This window comes from Canis lupus, chromosome 23 (genome assembly GCF_048164855.1).
Source record: "Canis lupus baileyi chromosome 23, mCanLup2.hap1, whole genome shotgun sequence".
NCBI lineage: Eukaryota > Metazoa > Chordata > Mammalia > Carnivora > Canidae > Canis > Canis lupus.
Genome location: NC_132860.1, coordinates 30,642,056 through 30,659,058, shown reverse-complemented (window position 1 = coordinate 30,659,058; position 17,003 = coordinate 30,642,056). Strand labels below are relative to the sequence as shown.

At 36.3% G+C, this 17,003-nt stretch overlaps 1 protein-coding gene across 2 annotated transcripts in view; it reads left to right on the top strand.

Annotated features, from left to right (window-relative positions):
- The window catches only part of RSF1 (remodeling and spacing factor 1), a 157,564-nt gene that overhangs the window by 109,544 nt on the left and 31,017 nt on the right, over positions 1-17,003 (top strand). Inside the window, exons 6-7 of one of the 2 annotated variants that reach the window (XM_072794759.1) lie at positions 11,011-12,767; positions 14,535-14,741. In XM_072794759.1, the coding sequence (XP_072650860.1) occupies positions 11,011-12,767; positions 14,535-14,741 (1,964 nt within the window). Of the gene's footprint in view, positions 1-11,010; positions 12,777-14,534; positions 14,742-17,003 lie in introns of both variants that reach the window. The other variant, XM_072794758.1, reaches the window with a different exon arrangement.

Below are 17,003 nucleotides of genomic sequence, written 5' to 3'. Positions count from 1 at the left end.
CTGAGCCACTCAGGTGCCCCCACCATGTAATTTTATAATAAGTTATAAAAGAATTGGCACCAATTCATATCCCTTTAACATATAGTAAATTGTTAGTATTGATGTTTTAGTGTAGGCAGCTCCTATTATTTGTCCATTAGGTACATGATAGTGATAATATCAAATGATAATGCAATATTTTGAGCCCCTTTTGGAAAAATGCAAAATCTATCAGCATCTTTAAAATGGTGAAAAGTTTCTTTGCCAAGCAAAATACTCAGTTTCAAAAATATAGTCCTCTCCTAGACACAGTTGATATTACCTGTAATTTTTCATTCATTCATTTCAATCAACAGATATTTATTGAGTACATGCTGTATTACATGCATTATGCTTAGTATTGGGAATAAGTCTGTAAAGAAAATCAATTGACTTCTAGCCTTCATGACACTTACATAGTATGGGGAGCTAGACAATAAACATGATTAATAAATACATAACACATTAGATGATAAGGAGCTATGGAGGAAAATAATTTGGGGGATGAGGGAGGGTATAACTTTAGATTGGGGTTAGAAAAGGACTTACTGAAAATGTGACAAGTAAAAACTAAAGAGTTGGGGGAGAGCAAGCCATTCAGACCCAAGGAAAAGCTTTTTTTTTTAAGTAGACAAAAACAAATGCAAGACCTTGACTGGGGAGCATGCCTACTTAATATACTAGGGCAAAGATTGGCAGAATAGGGATTATAGGCTAAATACGGCCTACTGTTCTTTGTTTTGTATCTTTTTATAAGATTTTATTTATTTATTCATTTGAGAGAGAGAAAGAATGAGAAAGAGCACAAGTGAGGAGGAGGTGCAGAGGAGGAGGGAGAACATGGAGCCTGATGTGGGGCTTGATCTCAGGACCCTAGGATTATAACCTGAACCGAAGACAGATGTTCAACCAACTGAGCCACCCGGGTGCCACAAGACCGGCTATGCTTTTGTTAATTAGAATGTATTGTTTCTTTTAGTATCTTACTGTCCATAGTTGCTATCATACTACAAAGGTAGAGTTGAGTAGTTGCTATACAGACTAAAATATTTACTATCTGACCCTTTACAGAATAAATTTGCTGGCTCCTGTTTTATAGCAAGGTGAGTAATACAGCTGAAGCAGAATGAGTGAGGGGTATTGTAATACAGGAGGAAATGAGGTCATGGAGGTCAGGCTATGGGAGGTGGCGGAGAGATGTGTAGAGGTTATCTAGGGCCTTGTGGTTTATCGAGAATGGTTTTTAGTCTGAATAAAATGAGATGACCTTGAAAATGTTTTACCATGAATTCTCTTGAAATAATCCCCAAACTATTCTTGTTTTTCTCCTTGATCTTCTTTCATCTACTTGGCATAAGACAGCCACTGAGGTCTCATTAAAACAAGTGAGATAATGACATTATTTAAAACCCTTCCTGAGTACACTGGAGGAGATGAGATCCAAAACATAGGTAGAAAGATTGGCCTTAGCTTTTACATCTCTATTTTAACAGGAGTAGGTTTATAGGTCTGGTGATAAGAAGAAACTTCTGCCTCATGGCTTCTTTTTTTATTTTGAAATGGAGGACAGAATCATTTGAAGATGTGGACATAGCAGAGAGATTACAGGTTTGAGGATAGTGAAGAACATTAAAATAGTTACTGCTAGAGAAAAAGAGGAAGATTACTGGGTAGCCTCAGTGTCTCAGGGATAGCTGGTGACCATGAATTTATTGTAATACCAATCTTATTCCTTTATCCCCAGTAGCTGATATAGATCTCTGCTCATGGTAGGTGCATTGTACCTGTTTACTGCCAATTAATTTTGAAAATATATTAAAAAGGTAAATGTAAAGTAACCTAAATTCTTGAATGCTAAATCTGAAGGGATGCTTCTGTGGTTCAGATTAAATTTGCATTGCTCTGCTATCATTTAATGCTCCTTAAGGCCTAATTGGCTGTCTTGCAAAATGGTCAACACATTTTACTTTGGTTGATAAACCGAATAAGAGATAGTTCCAAAGAAATTTAGCAGTACCATTGTACAAACAGCAGCGTACATATTTAATTTTAATGACAAGTCAGCATGAGTGGGAATAGTGTGATCAACTGTCCTCATTTGTCTAGATTGTCTGTTTAAGCATGGCAAGACCCATGTCCTAGAAAACCTCTCAGTCCTGGGCAAACCAGGGTTTCTTATAATTGGATTGCTTACTTATAATTTATGTCACTGTAAAGATAATAGATGTTTGCACTAGAAAACTTGGGTAAAAGCAAAAAATACCTATTGTGGCCAAGAGGGAAAACCACTGTTAATATTGTGATTTCTTTCTTTCTAATCTTTACTTTAGGCATGGTTGTTTATTTATTTATTAGAATTGAGATTATGTGATAAATGGAATTCTATATCTTTTTACTTCTTCTACTATTAGGATTTCCCTATGTCTTTAAAAATTCCTTAAAGAAGAAAGTTCCACATATAAAGTTAGCACCTAACAAATATTGATTATTGAGTGGTTGTATCAGCTTATACTATAATACTATTAGTGTATGAACCATGTTCCTTTCACTATGCCCTTAGAAGTTTTGAATGTTGGGATGCCTGGGTGGCTCAGTGGTTGAGCACCTGGCTTTGGCCCATGGCGTGACCCTGAGTCCTGGGATCAAGTCCCACATCAGGCTTCCTACATGGAGCCTGCTTCTCTCTTCTTCCCATGTCTCTACCTCTGTGTGTGTATTTCTCATGGATAAATAAATAAAATCTTTTTTTAAAAAAATGTTTTGAATGTTCTCACTAAACAAACTTTACTGGTTGGTTTGATCAAAAATTATATTTTTTTGAGTTTCAATTTCCTTGATTGCTAGTAGAATTTGTACATTTTATCTTCTTTGAATGACCCATCTGTAATAACCCATTTTTGCTTAGGGCCTTTAATGTTATTCTTATATTTTAAATAGTCTCTTACATAAGTGTATTTATTAATCCTTCAGTGCAGTATACCTTAACAGCTATTAAATATGTCATGTCCTTGCCCAAATCTCTGTAAGTTAGTCAGATAAACTAGATTCTGTATTAGTAAAAGCTACATCTTAAAATGTATAGATGTAATTTATCACTATGAGTCTAGAATTTATTACCATTTCAATTTATTCAGTATAACCAGAGGATGTTTCAGTGTTGTACCACAGGTAATAAGCCACAACTCTTCACAGTGGCATAGTTCATTAGACTAGTAAAAGAGATTTGTAAGTAAACAATTGTAATTAGGGGTAATAAGTGCTATTATAAAACCCTACGTAAAGCAGTACACAGGAGGGGGGAGTGGTTAATTCTTAGTAGGGGAAAGTAGGGGGAAAACTCAGATAAAACTATATAAAATGGGAGTGATATTTTGACTGGGCTTGACAGGTGTAAGATTTTGCCAATAAAATAACAGTAATAATGATAATACTATCCTTGAATGATTAGCTATGCCATCCTTCTGTAGTCTTTAACAATCCTAGTGGTTATTGATATTTTAATTGTTTTACAAATTGGGAAAGAGAGAAATGGAGGGGTAAAAAGTAGAAATGGCTTTCTAAGCAATGGTGGCATCTTTGGGAAACACTACAGTTTTTTAATGTGGCTAAAATTTATAGTAAGAAGGGGCCAAATAATGAATAACAATAATAATAGCTCCTGACTAGTATTGCTCCTGACTGACAAAGTGCTTCACAGGTTGCATTAAAAACAAACAAGCCTTCACAGCAGTTTGTTTTGTTTTGTTTTGTTTTAAGATTTATTTATTTATTTACTGGGAGTGGGAGAAAAGCACACGATGCAGGAGGGGGAGAGAGAGAGGGAGAGAATCCTCAAGCAGCCTCTCTGCCAAGTTCGGAGTTTACTTAGGGCTCAGTCCCATGACCCCGAAATTGTGACCTGAGCAGAAACCAAGAGTTGGACACTTAACTGACTGAGCCACCCAGGCACCCCTCACAGTGGTTCTTCGACTATAGATATTTTTTTATTTCACTTTTAGAGTTCAGAGTCTAAAGAAATGTAGAAAGATAATTTTCCTAAGATCATAACTAGCCAATGTGGAAGTGGCACTAGAGCATTAAGATTTATCGAACTCATTTCTTAATTTTTTTTTTCAAGGTTTAGTTATTCATGAGAGATACAGAGAGAGGGGCAGAGACATAGGTAGAGGGAGAAGCAGGCTCCCTGTGGGGATCCCAATGCGGGACTTGATCCCAGGACCATGGGATCATGACCTGAGCCAAAGGCAGATGTTCAGCCACAGAGCCACCCAGGTGTCCCCTCATTTCTTAATTTTTAATGAAATAGTTCAAATAAACAACATAGTATAAAACACTTAGATATTGCTAAAATTTGCTTTTGATTAAAAACGTTGTAGAAATAGTTATTTTCCCTCATTTTTCATTCCATTCCTTTACCCTCCTCTTCCAGGCATGGCCACAGTCCTGTGAATTATTCTTATTCATATGTTTATGATTTTGCTACATGTGTATGTAGCCATATCAATACATAGCATCATTTTGTGCATTTTATGGCTTTGCAGATGCTACCTGCCCTTTTGCAGCTTGCTATTTTCATTCATCATTTTATTTCTGAAATTCATCCATAATTGATCCATGTAAATTTGTTTCTTTTCTATTATTTGCTATATACTGGTTATTCATTCTCCTATTTTAAAGATATATAGATTATTTCTAACTTTGCAGTTTTATAGCAGTGCTTATAATAAATACTCATGTTTAATATATTTTCTATAAGCAGAATTAATCTATTACAGAGTATATTTCTTCAAGCTTTAGAGTGGATATTTCCAGCTTGCTTTTTAAAGTGTTTGTGTTAATTTACCTTAGGTATGTAGGAGTTGAACAGACTCTGAAACCACTATACTTTTTAAAATTAAGTCTTGGCTTAGAAGAGAAAGATTATAAATAAATTAAGCCTCATCAGGGATTAGTTACCCCTTTATCATCCAAGGGATGACAAGCCCAATAGGTATTAAGTGGATATGGATGAATTTTGGTTAGTATGGAAAAGGAAAGATAATAGAACACAAAAGTGAAAGGAAAATGATTTAGACATGATTGCATTTGGCTACATGTTCAAACAGAATTGGGTTTTTTCCCTTGGAATAAAACGTCAAATAGTAATCCACGTCTGGTTAAGCAGCTCCATGAAGCCATAAACTATCCTTCCTAGTCTGCTATCCTTACCATGTGGCTTTGATTGCTCCCTCTCCAGGTATTATGTGTAGACTGTGGATAGCAAGTAGGAAAAGCAAAAGACGTAGGTCAGTTGAACCCTGTAAGTCTCAACCAGGAGACTTCCTCATGCATCTCCTTGGTCAGAACTGAATCATATGACTCATAGGTATCTAAAGAGGCAAGTACTTTACTGAACAAAAACAGGGTTCTGTTAGAAGAAAAAAACAGATAAAAGCATACTTTGGATATATTGCAGGTTTAGTTTCAGACCACTTCGGTAAAGCAACTATTGCTATAAAATGAATCAAAGGAATTTTTTGTTTTCCAAGTACACATAAAAGTAATATTTACACTATCCTGTAGTCTGTTAAGTGTGCAGTAGTGTTATGCCTACAAAAACAATGCACATTTCTTAATTAAAAAATACTTTATTGGATCCCTGGGTGGCGCAGCGGTTTAGCGCCTGCCTTTGGCCCAGGGCGCGATCCTGGAGACCCGGGATCGAATCCCACGTCAGGCTCCCGGTGCATGGAGCCTGCTTCTCCCTCTGCCTCTCTCTCTCTCTCTCTCTCTCTCTGTGACTATCATAAATAAATAAAAATTAAAAAAAAAAATTAAAAAAAAATACTTTATTGCTAAGAAATGCTGACCATCGGGATGCCTGGGTGGCTCAACAGTTGAGCATCTGCCTTTGGCTCACGGCATGATCCCACAAGATCGAGTCCCACATCGGCCTCCCTGTGTGGAGCCTGCTTCTCCCTCTGCCTCTGCCTCTGTCTCTCTCTCCCCTGTGTTTCTCATGAATATATAAATAAAATCTTAAAAAAAAAAAAAAAAGAAATCCTAACCATCATCTGAGCTCTCAGTGAGTCGTTATCTTTGTGCTGGTGGAAGGTCTTACCTTAATAAGCCATGTTAATGGCTGCTTATTGATCCAGATGGTGGTTGCTGAAGGCTGAGGTGGTGTAGCAGTTTCTTAAAATAAGACAACAGTGAATGAAGTTTGCCACATCAGTTGACTGACTCTTGGCTTTCATCAGTGATTTGTCTCTAGCATGCTATGTTATTTGATAGCATTATACCCTCAGTAGAACTTCTTTCAAAATTGGAATCAATCCTCTCAAGCCTGACACTGCTTTATCAATATAGTTTATGTAATATTTTGAATGCTTTTTGTCATTTCAACCATCTTCACAGCATCTTCACCAGAAGCAGATTCCCATCTCAAGAAACCACTTACTTTGCTCATCCATGAGAAGTCACTCCTCATCTGTTCAAGTTTTATCATGAGATTGTGGCAATTCAATCACATCTTCAGGCTCCACTTCTCATGCTAGTTATCTTGCTGTTTCCATCACATCTGCAGTTACTACCTCTACTGAGGTCTTGAACCCTATGAATTCATCCATGAGAACTGGAATCCACTTCTTCCACACTCCTGTTCATGTTGATATTTTGACTTTTTCCCAGGAGTCACTGATGTCCTTCATGGTGTCTAAAATAGTAAATCCTTTTGAGAAGAGTTTTTTTCTTTGCTTACATCTACCAGAGGAATCAATATCTTTGGCAGCTATATATAACCTTATTAAATGTATTTCTTAAATAATAATTGAAAGTGGAAATGATGCCTTGATACATGAGCTACAGAATGGATGTTGTATCAGCAGGCATGAAAACAACATCCATCTCGTCCCTCTCCATCAGAGCTCTTGGGTAACCAAATTCATTGTCAATGAACAGTAATATTTTGAAAGGAATCTTTATTTCTGAGCAGTTATCTCAATAGTGGGCTTGAGATATTCAGGAAACCATGTTGTAAACAGATGTGATCTCATCCAGACTTTATTGTTCCATTCATGGAGCACCGACACAGTAGATTTAGCATAATTCTTAAGGGCCCTAGGATTCTCAGAACGGTAAATGAGCATTGGCTTCAACTCCAAGTCATGTATTAGCCCCTAACAGGAGAGTCAGCTTGTCCTTTGAAGCTTTGAAGCCTGCATTGACTTCTTTCTAGCTATGAAAATCCTACATTGTCTTCCATTAGAAGCCTTATTTTATCTGCATGGAAAATCTGTTGTTTGGTGTAGCCACCTTCATGAATTTTCTTGGCTATGTCTTCTGGGTAACTACAGCTTCTGCTTCAGCACTTGCTGTTTTGCTTGCACTTTTATGTTATGTCTCTATGGCTTCTTAAACCTGATAAATCAACTTCTGCAAGCTCCAGGGTTTTCTTCTGTACCTTCTTTACCCTCTCTCAGCCTTTATAGAATTGAGAAAAGTTAGGGCCTTGCTGTGGATTAGCCTTTGCATTAAGGGAATATTGTGGCTGGTTTGATCTTCTGTCTAGACTATTAAAACTTTCAGCATATTGGCAATAAAGGCTGTTTGCTTCTGTTTTTGTTGTTGTTGTTGTTTTAATCGTGATCAGTGGAGTGGCACTTTAAAAAAAAAAAGATTTTATTTATTCATGAGAGACACAGAGAGAGAGGCAGAGACATAGGCAGAGGGAGAAGCAGCCTCCCTGCAGGGAGCCCAATGCAGGATTCGATCCTGGGACTCCAGGATCACGCCCTGGGTAGAAGGCAGACGGTTAACTGCTCAGCCACCCAGGCATCCCTGGAGTGGCACTTTTAAAATTTCTTCCAAGGACTTTTCCTTTGCATTCACAACTTGGCCAGCTATTTGGTATAAGATGCATTGTTGTTGACCTGTCTGGGCTTTTGACATGCCTTACTCAGTAAGCTTAATCATTTCTAACTTTTGATTTAACTTGAGGGATGTGTGACTTTTCCTTTCCCTCAAATACTTAATGGCCATTGTAAAATATTAGCTGGCCTAATTTCAGTATTGATGTGTCTCAGGGAATAGGAAGGCCCAAGGAGAAGGAGAGATGGGGGGGTTGGTCAGTTGGTGGAGTAGTCAGAACACACACAATTTTAAGTTGACCGTCTTAAATGGGTGTGGTTTGTGGAGCCCCAAAGCAATTATAATAGTAACATCAAATGATCACTGATAACAAATCACTGTAACAAACGTAGTATAATGAAAAAGTTTGAAATATTGTGAGAATTACCAAAATGTGACCGAGACATGAAGTGAGCAAATGCTTTTAGAAAAATGGTGCCAATAGACTTGCTTGATGCAAGATTGCCACAAACTTCCAATTTGAACAAAATGCAGTATCTGGAAAGTACAATAAAGTGAAGCCCAATAAAAGGTATGTTTATACTGGGTAGATACCTAGCAATGTCCTTTACAGTTAACTTTTATAGGATAGTCAGTGTTTTATTCCATAGAGATTGTGGTTGGGATGGTTGGGAAAGCACATAATAGGTAATCAGTAAATATTTGTTGAGTAGGTGAGTGAATCCACTTTAAAAACCTATGGTAGGGGATCCCTGGGTGGTGCCTGCCTTTGGCCCAGGGCGAAATCCTGAAGACCCGGGATCGAATCCCACATCGGGCTCCCGGTGCATGGAGCCTACTTCTCCCTCTGCCTGTGTCTCTGCCTCTCTCTCTCTCTCTCTCTCTCTCTGTGACTATCATAAATAAATAAATTAGAAAAAATTAAAAAAAAAAAAAAAAACTATGGTAGGGCAGCCCGGGTGGCTCAGCGGTTTAGCGCCACCTTCAGCCCAGGGCCTGATCCTGGAGACCTGGGATCGAGTCCCACATTGGGCTCCCTGCATGGAGCCTGCTTCTCCGTCTGCCTGTGTCTCTGCCTCTGTGTGTGTGTGTCTCTCATGAATAAATAAACAAAATCTTTAAAAAAAAAATAAAAATAAATAAAAACCTATGGTAGATAATACTTCTCTTGGATTACCTCAAGTTTGCCAACCAGTGTTGCTGCTCCAATGTGAGTTTTGAAGTAAGTTTTACCTTAAGTTTTGTTTCTTAAAAAAAAAAAAAAAAAAAAAAAAGTTTCTTCAGATTTTATATCTCTTCAAGTCATTTGCATTTCTTTTACAGTTTCTTTTTAAGAAAACTTCAGGAAAATGCTTATATATAACTGAATGATCTTTTTACAAGTTGAAGTTATTTTTTAAAATGGTAATCAGTGGGTTTTTTTTTTTTTTTTTTTTGGTAATCAGTGTTTTAATTGTTAAGATATTCATTTAATTAGATTTCCTGATGTGCTAACTGATCTCAATGATCAGGAATTTACTAAGGCTACTTTTTCAGTGGGAAGGAGAAAACACAAATTAGATCATTAATGTCATGTCTTTAATTTCCTTAGTGGCATGCATATATGAAATTATTGACAATGTAAAGAGTGAAGAGCAATACTGACCTCCTGTTTCAGGTTCTGAGTGGTTCTTAGTGGTTCTTGAATGGTATATTTGCAACATGAATTAAGTAAAAGAACTAGTTGTTTGTAATTAAAATATTTACTCTTTTAAAGATGTTGCGTTCTTATTTTCAAAAACATGTCCTGATTCATCTCCCTTCTCTTTTATTCCATTTTATACCTGTGAAATACATTATAACTCTAGTTTATCAATTTGGTTTAATGTGTGCAATTTTTTTGGTAAAAATTACTACTTTGGTAAAATTCCATTTAGAGCTGTTTTTTTCAATTGTAGGGATATAGTGAAGTGATGGGAAATACAGGTAAAATTAGTACTTAATGAATTCTGTGAAAACGCTCTGCTTAGATTCTCTGAGCACTGGTTTATATTGTTTGTGCAATCTGTGTAATCCCATTCAAATGTAATGTTATTGGGGCACCTGGGTGGCTCAGTTGGTTAAACATGCAACTCTTCTTGATCTCAGCTCAGGTCTTGATCTCAGGGTTGTGAGTTTCAGCCCCACATTGGGCTCCAGGCTGAGCCTGGAGCCTACTTAAAATAATTTTTTTAATGCAAAAAAAATCACAAAGATTATGCTATTTACCAGATTTGGTTTTTGCACTATTAAGTACTCTATAAAAGTTGGAAATACATAGCCAATTAAGGTAAAAAGAAGAATTGATGATAAATGTATATAGTTGGTAACATATTAACTTCTGAAATTTTACTATGGCATTTGATAAAGTAAATTTTAATACAACCACATTGAGGACTGCTATATAATTAAATCTGATTTCTTAAAAGGCATTAAATATCATAAGATAGTGGTAATGTTTCAATGAAAAAAAAAATGGGGCAACATGATCCCAACTTTGTTAAAAATATACAGGACTAGAAGTAACCTAAAATAATAATAGTGGCTGCCTCTGGGTATTAAGATTATGGACCTTTTATTCTTTTTGTGGGCATATGTTTCATTTTCTGTGCAGAATTGTGTTACTTTTAGTAATCTGTATAAAGCATAAAACAAACATTTTCCCATGCTCGTGCTACCTCAATGAAATGAAGTGCTCAGTGACTTGCAAGGAAGAACATTTGTCAGTTTTTAAAACAAATATGGTCTTTTGGAAATGTTTTATGTAGTATTTTTAGTTCACATTTTTGAGCCATCACTTGAGCTTGAATAAATTATTTGAACTGTATAAACATTTGCATTCCATTGAGGAACACTGAAGCTAAAAGTATAAAGCAGAAACCTGAATCTTTCTGAATACCCATTTTTTGATATTTAGAAGTTGTGCTTCAGGTTTGGTAATTTCCTTCACCGTCAGATTTGGAGTGTTTGGTTTTTTGGTTTTTGTTTCTTTTTTGATCAAATGTCCATTGACAAGCCACCTTTTTTAAGAGGGAAATTTCAATTGAGAATATCAATTATATTTAGCCTTTTGTATTTTATAATCTTAAATGCTTAGATTTATGTAAATTTTTTCCTGATTTGTAGAGGAACAGAAGGAAAATGAGAAGATGAAAAGTGAAGAGCAGCCAGTAGATTCAGAAAACTGTTCTACACCCAGTGCTCTGGAAGAGGCTACTGTGAAAATAGAAAAAGAAGATGAAAAGGAACTTGTCAAACTGCCAGTCATAGTCAAGCTAGAAAAACCTTTGCCAGAAAGTGAGGAAAAAAGGATTATCAAAGAAGAAAGTGATTCCTTCAAGGAAAATGTCAAACCCACTAAAGTCGAAGTAAAGGAATTTAGAGCAGATCCTAAAGATATCAAAGGTAGCATGGAGAAGCTAGAGCCAGAGAGGCTGGAATTTGGTGGCAATGTTAGATCTTCTCAAGAAATCACTGAGAAGTCTACTGAAGAAACCGAAAAACTTAAAAATGACCAGCAGGCCAAGATACCCCTAAAAAAACGAGAAATTAAACTGAGTGATGATTTTGACAGTCCAATCAAAGGACCTTTGTGTAAATCAGTTACTCCAACAAAAGAGTTTTTGAAAGATGAAATAAAGCAAGAGGAAGAGACTTGTAAAAGGATCTCTACGATTACTATTTTGGGTCATGAAGGGAAACAACTGGTAAATGGAGAAGTTAGTGATGAAAAGGTAACTTCAAATTTTAAGACAGAACAAATGGAGACAAGGATTTGTGATACAAAGGAAGATAGCTGTAGCCCATCTAAAGATAGAAGTGTCATCGTAGAGGGAAATGGAGCAGAGTCCTTAAATTCTGTCATAACGAATATGAAAATAGGCGATCTTGAGAAGGAAGTGGTCCCTGTAGGGAAAGATGCAGATAGTTCAATATTAATCTTAGAGCCCCAGAGTCAAAAAGGGCAGTTAGAGGAAACTGGTCCTCTGGAAATGGAAATCTCTCTTGAGTCTTCTGAGATGGCAAAAGATCTCTCTTTGAAAACCTCTTTATCTGCCACTGAATCTTGTACCCTGAAAGTTGACGAGAAGTCTTCCAAAAGTAAAAAGGATAAGCGCCCACCAGTCCTAGAATGTCTTGAAAAGTTAGAGAAGTCCAAAAAGACTTTTCTTGAGAAGGACACAGAAAGATTGAGTCCAATACCAGAGGAGGCTCCAAAGTATACTCCAGAATCAGGAAAGCCAGTCTCTCCAGAGGCAGCTGAAGGTTCAGCACCGTCTAACATGACAGACCACTGTGAGAAGTTAGCCTCAGAAAAAGAGGTGGTAGAATGTCAGAACACAAGTTCCACAGAAGGTCAGCCCCTGGAAAAAACAGACCCAGAAATTCTAAAAAAGGATTCTGAATCCACAAAGGTAGAAACGGATAATCTGGACAATGCCCAGACCTCTGGCACAGAAGATCCTTCTGAGGCAAAGAGTTCTGTGCAAAAAAGCAAATTTAAATATAAGCTGGTTCCTGAGGAAGAAACCACTGCCTCAGAAAACACAGAGATAACCTCTGAAAGGCAGAAAGAGGGCATCAAATTAACAATTAGGATATCCAGTCGAAAGAAAAAGCCAGATTGTCCTCCCCAAATTCTAGAACAAGAAACCAAGCAAGAGAAGACAGAAAAGGAAGAAGAGAAAACAAATGTGGGTCGTACTTTAAGGAGATCTCCAAGAATATCAAGACCCACAGCAAAAGTGGCTGAGATCAGAGATCAGAAAGCTGATAAAAAAAGAGGAGAAGGAGAAGATGAGATAGAAGAAGAGTCAGCAGCTTTGCAGAAAGCAGACAAAAAAGAAAATATGAAAAAAACAGAGAAGGATACGAATTCTAAAGTAAGCAAGGTAAAATTTCTCCTGTTCTGAGCTTTAATTTTTATTAGAAATAATTGGGCCTAAGTGTGACTCTTGGTTTTGGCTAAAGAGAACTTTAATATATATATGTGTGTGTGTGTGTGTGTGTATATATATATATATATATATATATATATCTTTCTTCCTATAGCTGAGATATCTTTTCTCACTAGTATTCCAGACATTAAATTTCAGACTATATAATCTTGTCATCTTTTAAACTTTTTCTCTATTACAGGGAATATGTTCTCTTTGTAAACTATGCAGATAATACTCAAGCTGTGGGATTGAAAAATCAAAATGTCACGTAAACACTATTAACAGTTTTGGATGCATGTCTTTCCAGTTCTTTTTCCACATCTTTTTCCAATTCATATTTATGTTCATAAATATTTACCCGTTCACTTAAAAGATAAATGTGTTCATTTTTCTATGAATTTTTCACTTATCAGTGTGTGTCTGAATTCTTTCTATGTCAGTAGATGTAGTCTACCTTTTGGTTATTGATGGCTACATAGTATTCCATAGTGTGGATGTACCTCAGCTTATTTAACCACTCCCTTATTGATTGACATTTAGGTTGTTTCCAATTTTTCACTATTACAGGCAATGCTGCATTGAAGATCCTTTTGGACATAAGTGAGTATTTCTTTAGAATAGACTCCTAGAATTGGCATTGCTGGGTCAAGGGGCATGTGTATACTTTAACTTTTGGTAGCTATTGCCACATTGGCCTCCCCAAAAGGCCCCATTAGTATATTCTCTCATTACCGTGTATGAGAGCATCTTCTTCCCCTATTTTAATCATTAGTCTTAGAAGCCAGAATTCTTTTTTCTATGACTTTTATTTTAAGCAAAATCTTGTACAAGTATACAGCTAGCTTATAGGAGTTTGTTAAAATTAAAAGTGCTACTTTTATTTTTAATTTATTTAAATGATCAGATCACTTCTTCATTGTAAGTGATCCTTTGTTCCCTGAAATACTGAATTTTTAATTTCTTTATTTAAAAAAATTTTTCCCCTTCTGTTGTTAGAATTATTTTGATCATTGATGGGGACTTACACTGTAGGAATGAACTGAAATATGAATTAAAAGACTGAAACAAGGCAATAAAAAGCAGTTTACAACATTATAAACCTAATCTCTGAATAATGCTTCTTTATATTTGTCAGGATTTTTATATGCAGTTCTGACCCATGAAAATTTTTTAATTCATCTCTAATATGGGAATTTAAAACTTTATATAGCAATATGTGAGAATATATTCAGTGCTCTATTAGAAAGCCTTTAAAATGTGCATGGCCTTTGACCCAGAATGCTCTTCAAGGAATTTATCCTAACTACAGAGGTTTGTAAAAGTTTATATTTATAAGGAGCCATTTTTTATGAAAGTGAAAAACTGGGAAACTACCTAAATGTCTATTTATTTAGTAAGGGATTAGATAAATACAGTTGTGTGATGGCATCTTATGTGATGGCATCTTATATGGTCATTTACAGTGATGTTAACAATATACTTTATGACTAGGGAAAATGCTTATAAGACAAGATGTTAATTATCCCCCCCAACGAAAGTAGAATAAATATTGGAATATTACTGAAATATAATAGTAGGTAGATCTGTGATAAAGACACAGTAATTTTCATTTTCTTCTTGTATTTTGACTGCAAATGGACATATAATGAGAAGTTTGTTCTTTAATGTTCTTATTATACCAAATTATTCCAATTTTTAATTTTATACAAGGTAAAACCCAAAGGCAAAGTTCGATGGACTGGTTCTCGAACACGTGGTAGATGGAAATATTCTAGCAATGATGAAAGTGAAGCATCGGACAGTGAAAAATCATCTGCAGCTTCAGAGGAAGAGGAAGAAAAGGAAAGCGAAGAAGCCATCCTAGCAGATGATGATGAACCATGCAAAAAATGTGGCCTTCCAAACCATCCTGAACTAGTAAGTACCTGATCTAAATGAACCACATTCATTTTACTGGCATGCTGTGGTTACCCAATCCAGTCTGAGTCTTTTGGGTTTGAGCATAATTTGAAATATTTTAATGCTGGCACAGCTTTGTGTACAAAATAAAATAACCTTTATTTCTGTTTCTCAAGTAATAACCCAATTCTGCTTTCTACTGGGTTTATATGCTGACATTTCCTCTACTTAAGGATACACTCCTAACTTCTTCTCATAGATCAATTAATTCATTCAAATTTTTCTATTTTGTTCTTTTCCTTTAAATGTTTCTTCTTTCCCTTTAATTTATAATGATATTTCTGAAGTGCCAACTGTAAAGAAGTAAGGCCTAAACACCTTATTGCCTTCTGTAACAACATTTAAGTCAAGTAATAACCTAGTAGGGCTTTAAACTTTAGAAAATGGGGAATTCTAAAAAAAAAAAAAAAAAAAAGAGGGTAAGTTCTAGAAGAATAGTGACAGATTTACATGGTACTTTCTTACCTAGGAAGTAAGTTCTTCAAAGGTAGCGTAAATCAGGAAATCCAGTTCCTTACCTGTTTATATAATTTTTGCAGTTCATAAGAGCTTTCTAAAGAGCCTATTTAAGAAACACTTTTGTTAATGCCCAATTCTGTGCAACTGGTCTGTTTTGAGTAGATGTGACTTTAGAGGCAATTTCCAACTTCTAAGTAGAAAGAAAAGTAAAGAAAGATGCTTCCATGTAGCTAGAATTTGTGTAGCAGAAACTTTTCCAAATCCAATAAAGTTTGGAAGATTCATGTGAGATAATTCTCCAAGACTCTTTCTTAGAAAGCAGTGTGGGGGGCAGCCTCAGTGGCTCAGCGGTTTAGCACCGCCTTCAGTTCAGGATGTGATCCTGGAGACCCGGGATCGAGTCCCATGTCAGGCTCCTTGCATGGAGCCTGCTTCCCCCTCTGCCTCTCTCTCTCTCTCTGTGTCTCTCATGAATAAATAAATAAAATATATTTTTAAAAAAAGAGAGAGAAAGAAAGAAAGCAGTGTGGGGTGATGGAAAACCAAGGGAGTCAGACCAGTGTGGATACAGGTCCTGCTTCCACCACTTACCTGGTGCTCTCTTCTTGGCATCTTATTTTGTTTGTTTTAAAATGGAAATACTATCACATATTTCTTGTTAGTGTTCTTTGTTTGTTTGCTTTTTAAAGGAGATAGAAGTTTATTGAATACACCACAAGGAAGTGGGTAGGACAGCAAAGGAGAGACTGCTGAGGGTTTTGGAAAGGTTTTTTTTTTTTTTTTTTTTTTTTTTTTTAAGATTTTATTTATTTACTTGAGAGAGAGAGAAAGAGACCTCAAGCTGGGTAAGGAGCAGAGGAAGAAGCAGACTCCTGCTGAGCAGGGAGCCCAATGTGGAACTCCATCCCAGGACCATGGGATTATAACCTGACTGGAAGGCAGGCAAACCGACTGAGCCACCCAGGTGCCCCCTGCTGAGGGTTGTTTTTAGTAAGTTATGTAAAGTTGGCTTAGCATAGTTCCTGACATCTGTTATGTGCTAAAGTTATTTGTGGTTTACTTGTTCTTTTTCTTCCCTAATGTTTAATTCATATTTAGAAATTAAATCTATCAATAATGTTTATCATATTCTGTAGTTTCAGAAGGTTCAAATAAAAGATAAAACCTAGGGGATCCCTAGGTGGCTCAGCGGTTTAGTGCCTGCCTTTGACCCAGGGCATGATCCTGGAGTCCCGGGATCGAGTCCCACGTCGGGCTCCCTGCAGGGAGCCTGCTTCACCCTCTGCCTGTGTCCCTGCCTCTCTCTCTTTCTGTCTCTCATGAATAAATAAATAAAATCTTAAAAAAAAAAAAAAACAACAACTTAGAACCAGAGAATGACTTCAGCTCTGAAAAGAATATGTGTTGAAATTAGGCTGAGAAGACCCTTCCAAGAATTTTTATGATCATCAGGCAGTGAAAGTTAGGTCAAGAGTTTTGTGTGGAAAAAGACCAGGAGAAGATTGGAGATAGTGGTCTTTTCTGCTCTCCAAATCAAAAATTAACACTTATGTTCTTTCCCTGCCATTTCTAATATCTTTTTAAACTAAACTAAGAGAGTGCATTTTGACTGAGACAGCAATAGATGTCAGCAACAAAAGGGTGTGAAGAAATGAGAAGTAATATGAAGTGAGCAGAGATGATATTGAGGAGCTGGAGAAAGTTGCACCCTTCTTGGAATACACATAAAGGACTTTCATTTAGTTGGTCATTTTAGTAACT